A 6,195-nucleotide genomic window follows, 5' to 3' on the forward strand; every position below is an offset into this window, starting at 1 on the left:
ATCTGTATTTATAATCCGTAATGACGCACTGCTAGATGGTTCCTCTGGAACTTTGCAGGCAAGGCGGACGTGCATGGCGATGACGTCATGTTGTCCGCTCATTAGGTTGGAGAACCAGATTACAGATACCATTATATATATATATATATATATATATATATATATATATATATATATATATATATATATATATATATATATATATAGATACTGTTGGGTGAGGTCACAACACCACTAGTTTAGCGACGCCTCGTAATGATGCAACCAGGAGAGAAAATCTGTCATATAACTCAGATTAAACACAGCTGTTGAGAAAATGAAATACCTCCTGGTGATTAAACCAGATGAGCAAATATATTTCACAAACTACTTATGGATCTAGATGCCACTTTATCAACAAAATCAACAAAGGTACAAATAGGAAGTAGTGGGACAGGATGGTGCAGCTTTCTAGCCTGGGTTCACTTCCTGACGAAGCTATAAACTTGATGAATGGTGCTTTATAGACAGGATGTTGGACAGAAAAGTCCAACGCAAGAATTACTTGGTAGACATTAAATATCCAACATTGACTTTTGAAAAAAGGAGGTGAGTTATCACCATCATCCCAAACAAATGACAAATTGCTGCCACCTTACATTTAAAGCCAGGCATGGTCAGCCAGTTCGTGAAAGACTAGGGCTAAAAACATTCCTCGGCCAACTCCACATTAAGGTGGCAACAATTGGAGGTATTAGATTAGTAGTAGACAATGGAGAAGGATGTGCAAAAACAGAGTTCCAGCTCAATTAAAACTTTTCAATCAATGGGAAAAAAAATTGACAGGTTGAGTTTCTACAGTATTTAAGAAAATGATTCAGCTACAACAAACAAAAATAACAAGAAAAAGAGCAATCAGAGATTGCAAACCCTCGCCAGGATGTATTTTCAGTGGTTTTTAAGGCTTTTGTGTGAAAACAAATATGGCGGCCGAACCACGTGACCTATGACGTCATCATCATTTTTTTTCTAAACTAATTTATTCCTCGATTATGCTCAAGAAATTTCATCTTCATCAGATGAAGTTTTGTACTTGTCGAATTATGACGTCATAATGGAGGCAGCTATGACATCATCATTAACATATTTTATTTCCCATGGAAAGTTCTTTACAATGAGCCATGTCTCAATTTTTTCTATTCAGTGCTTTCCGAGATATGGAGGTGCAACGTTTTTTGATTTTTCCAAGATGGCGGCCGAACAACGTGACTTATGACGTCATAATTATCATTTAAAAATTCTACAGTTGTAGTTGCACCTACGTTGAAAATTACCTGTCAATCGGGCCAACGGTTACAGAGAAAATCATATTTATTCTGTGCGGACAAACAAACAAACAAACAAACAGACAAACAAACAAACAGACAAACAAACAGACAAACAAACAGACAAACGGACTCGAATGCACCAACCCTTTCCTCTGGCGAGGGTAATAATGGCAGACACAATGCAGCAAAAAAAAATTTATTTGCTTTTTGAAAGCCACATTCCCAAATATTCCAAAGCTTCCAGTAGGTGGGGGATTGAAGAGGTTTTTGTTAATGGCAGGAAAAGCATACATGTTGATCTCTACGTCATACTCCTCAAATGGTAGCAATGAGGCAGTTTCTAACACCGGTCCATTTCGGTTTTTCAGCAATGCATTTAAATGTGGTAATTACACGGTCCACCTTGCTCGTAGAGGGAAGCGTTGCACAGCTCGGTGTTTTATCATTCCAAAGCTTTGTCTCCCCACCCTCTCCCAGATATTTTAAATGCCATGGTTACGCCAGCTAAGCTAGATTACAATGGTGCTTGTCCTTCCACACACAATGCACGTTCCGTTTAATGTGCGGATATATAAGCTTGGAACAGACAACCAGGAAGAAATATTTTGTCCGATATGGCTCCAATTTCCATGAAAAGCCATCAAAAAGGAAGTGTAAATAGGACTTTTCCTGTACAAAACGACCAGACCGAAGCCTTCCTTCACTGACATACCATATTGTATTTTTATTTTAAATTTTCTACCAAGGGAAATTGATTACTCCAAGAGTGAATCAACTTCTGCACATTATGAAAATAAAATATACAAATATTGTTACAAACCCGTTTAAGCAAATCTATGAGCGAAAGAAACCAATGCTTCCGAGGCACTGGGAGTTATAAAAGAGGTTACGGACAATGGAGTCGGTCCATAAAAAAAAGCCATCGTGTGTTGGAATGTCCGTGAAAAGGAGAAGATAAGGAATATTGCAGTCGTGCTGTTTGGTAAAGCACAGCAGGACTGAGATAACATGGAATATACGGACAATTAGCAGCAACAAGCTCAAACTACTGCATTCAATCTCCACGGGGCACTGGCGTCATCCTCCATATCGCCTGGAAAAAAGAAAATGCTTCGTAAGAGGAAACAAACACAAGACAAAGACATCAAATTATTCCCTTCCATCTCTTTAGAAAGCACACAATTAAATTGGCATCGTTTCTCAAATTGAAATTGGTGTACGCATGTTATGGGTTCCGCGGTGACCACTCAGATCAGGTAAACCATCCTTGAATGAGCTCCTCGTTTTGTGGTTGATGGACTATAAGGCGGTGAAGAGTGGGAATGGGATTCTGAAGATACAGTGCTCGAGAGTTTTGCAGATTACGTTAAGTTAAATAAAAGCTGCTTCGTGCAATTCACTTATCTTTAAAACACTGATGCTGTATCAACACCAACTTTGTCCTTTCATTTGGAACTTGTATAAGATAATAAAGTCAATGTCAATCACATTTCTCATTCAACATGGCACCTGCAACCACTAAGGATCATTTATTGATCGCAGCTGTTTGCACCTTGGATTACAAATACAAAAGTTCCCTTGTTTCTTTGGAGCCCAACTTAATGCTTGCCAATACCTCAGAGGCCTGCTCCAAACTGACAATATCCAGTCCATGACACACCAACTTTGTGCACACACACATACAGTGCCTTCAGAAAGTATTCACACCCCTTGACTTTTTCACATTTTGTTGGGTTATCGCCTGAATTTAAAATGGATTAAATTGAGATATTTTTTGTCACTGATCTACACATAATACTCCATAAATGTTGAAGTGGAATTTTTTGTCTTTTAGAAAATTTTACAAAATAATTAGAAATGAAATACAGAAATATCCAATTCACGTATTGTTACGGATTCGTCACTTCCGTTGTTGTGGTTTTCATCCACTGTAAACATTTTTGATTCCATGCACTATTATTGTTGTCGTTTAAGGGAAAATGGAGATTATTATTTGCAAAAGGTAAAAAGTTAATGTTTTAAATGAAACCGGAACCGGACGACGACGAAGAGGAAGAGGAGGAGGAAGAAGGCGGAGCGAGCGAGTCGGACAAGAAGCCTAGCTGCTTCGAGGTCTGGAGCGAACGATTGGCGAACGAGAGTCACAAGTGAACTTTGGGTTTCCCAGGAAAGGGATTCCTGCGACAGAGTTGTTATCGCTGTGACAGATCAACCTGTGTGTCAGGTTTTGCGGTTGATTCCGAGGGGAATCATCGTAGTGCTGTTACGCCTCAAGAACGGGCTGTCAGCCATTTTGACTCGCGCGCTTTGCGCTTCGCTCAAGGTTTTTCACTTCGCTTCAAACCATTTTCACCGCATTCAGACGTTAATCTGGTGTGTGTGTGTGCAACGTGGCTTTTGAGTTGGAAATCTGCGGTTCGCCGAGTGGGAGCCGTGGAACGACCATACCCGAGGGTGTGATTTCCCAGTCGCCTTGAGGGCGCCTTTACGCAGCTTTGGCAGCGGGACTGTGACTGTCATCCAAATGGGATTTTGGTCTCGATTAGACATCGTTCTGACGATCGCTGGAGCGGATCGACTTTGGCTTGATGCCGGAATAGAGACATTGGGGAATGTTCTTCTTTTCGCTCACTTGGAGCACAGTGAGTTATATTGTACGAACCTGATGGTACCATCATAGGAAATATATATTGGTTGTTCAATTGATTACTATTGTTGTTGTACTGTTATTCTTGTGTGATCTTAATACAATACTTGTTTGTTAGTAACAATTGGCGTGGTTTCACCATTGATCTTTGACACAGAATAACACATCTTTCTGCCATGACTCCTCTCGGGGCTCAGGGGTACACCGTGACCAGGGGGTTTGGGGAGGAGCACGTAACAGTATGTATTCAACCCTCTGAGTCAATACTTCGTAGTAGCGCCTTTAGCAGCGATTACAGCTTCGAGTCTTCTTGGGTATGTCTGCATCAGCTTTCCACATCTGAATTTGTGGAGTTTCTCCTATTCTTCCTTGAAGATTTGCTCAAGCTCTGTCAAGTTGGATGGGGAGCGTCGGTGAACAGCAATCTTCAAGTCTTTCCACAGATTCGCAATGGGATTCAAATCTGGGCTTTAGCTGGGCCATTCAAGGACTTACATGTTCTTCTTCTGAAGCCATTCCAGTGTTGCTTTGGCTGTATGCTTGGGGTTATTGTCCTGTTGGAACATAAATCTTCACCGCAGTCTAAAGTCTTTTGCACTCTGAAGCAGGTTCCCCTCAAGGATTTGCCTGTATTTGGCTCCATACATTGTTCCCTCTATCCTAACAAGTCTCCCTGTCCCTGCTGCTGAAAAGCATCCCCAGAGCATGATTCTGCCACCACCATGCTTCATGGTAGGGATGGTGTTGGATGGGTGATGAGCTGTGCTCAGTTTCCACCAGACGTAGCACTTTGCATTCAGGCCAAAGAGTTCAATTTTCGTCTCATCAGACCACAGAATCTGTTTGCATCAAGCTCTCTTTCTTTCTCATGCCTTTTCACAGTAGCTTCTGTCTGGCCACTTTCCCATAAAGCCTAGTTTTGTGAAGTGCTGCTATGCAGAGACTTGTTCTTCTGGCAGATTCTCCCATCTCAGCCAAGGAACTTTGTAGTTCTGTCAGAATGGTCATTGTGGTCACCTCCCTGATCAAGGTCCTTCTTGCTCGGTTGCTCAGTTGGGTCAGCCGGCCAGGCTTTAGGAAGAGTCTGGGTAGTTCAATATTCTTTCCATTTCCTAATGATGGAGCTCATTGTGCTCTTGGGAACTTCCAACACTCTAGAAATTGTTCTTTACCCTTCCCCAGGTGTATGCCTTCTCACAATTCTATCTCGGAGATCTATGGACAGTTCCTTGGACTTCATGGTAGAGTTTCTGCTCTGACAAGCACTGTCAACTGTGGGACCTTGTATAGAAAGGTGTTTCTTTCTAATGATATCCAATTAATTGAGTTGGCCACAGGTGTACTCCAATCAGGTTATAGAGACATCTCAAGGGTGATCAAAGGAAATTGGATACACCTGAGCTCAATTTGGAGTGTCATAGCAAAGGGGTTGAATACTTATTGATTCAAGACCTTACAATTTTTCATTTTTCATTATTTTGCTAAAAAATTAAAAACAAGAAATTACACTTTCACATTATGGGGTGAAAGGAGTGTATTTGGGATACTGTAGATCAATGACCAAAAAATCTCAATTTAATCCATTTTAAATTCGGGTTGTAACACAACAAAATGTGAAAAAGGGTGTGAATACTTTCTGAAGGCACTGTATATGTATGTAGCTCGAAAATGTTGGTGTTCCTTTAACTCATTCATTTACTGACAATTACTGACAATCCGGGCATTCATTCATTGAATACCGCATTATCTTTCACTGTGCTCTTGCATAGCGTAGTGAATGAAAGCATCTTCAATTTGGTGTGGGATGGCTTCCTTTATGGTTGCCCCGAAGCCAAGTGATATATCTTACTTACAGGCAAGCTTTGCAGTGTCCAGGCATTGGAGTGAGGAATCGTTCTCCAGAGCAGGCTCTGAGTGCGTCGCCTGTGTACATGGAATGTTAAGGTCTTGGTTGTCGGCCTCTGGATTGCTTCTTCAGTTCTGCACTTTCTGCTGTTCTCTGGGGCAAAATGGGGGCCTAGACATAAAAAGGAATGGTTTATGCAGCTTATCAGGAGGAAGAAGTGTGTATTTAACAATATTCAGAAAATAGTAAATTAATGCTTTGAAATATTTAAATTTGCATTCAATACTGCATTTAAGTTTGCAATATTTTTTCAATTAATTAAATAGTAAATTAAATATTTTTTTATAATTTCAAGATGGAGACGTTTATATCTGGGAGGGACAGAAATTGAAAGC

At 40.6% G+C, this 6,195-nt stretch overlaps 1 protein-coding gene across 7 annotated transcripts in view; it reads right to left on the reverse strand.

Annotated features, from left to right (window-relative positions):
• Positions 1–1,487: 1,487 nt before the first annotated feature.
• The window catches only part of LOC137431094 (tight junction protein 2), a 184,304-nt gene continuing 179,596 nt past the window's right edge, over positions 1,488–6,195 (reverse strand). For all 7 annotated transcript variants that reach the window (XM_078781395.1, XM_068121996.2, XM_078781396.1 and 4 more), the window contains 2 exons: positions 5,808–5,971; positions 1,488–2,400 (listed from right to left, as the gene is read on the reverse strand). In XM_078781395.1, coding sequence (XP_078637521.1) covers positions 2,362–2,400; positions 5,808–5,971 — 203 coding nt within the window. In that variant the 3' untranslated portion in view covers positions 1,488–2,361. The remainder of the gene's footprint in view (positions 2,401–5,807; positions 5,972–6,195) is intronic.

The sequence above is a fragment of the Myxine glutinosa genome, chromosome 7 (genome assembly GCF_964187855.1).
Source record: "Myxine glutinosa chromosome 7, kmMyxGlut1.1, whole genome shotgun sequence".
Taxonomy (NCBI): Eukaryota; Metazoa; Chordata; class Myxini; order Myxiniformes; family Myxinidae; genus Myxine; species Myxine glutinosa.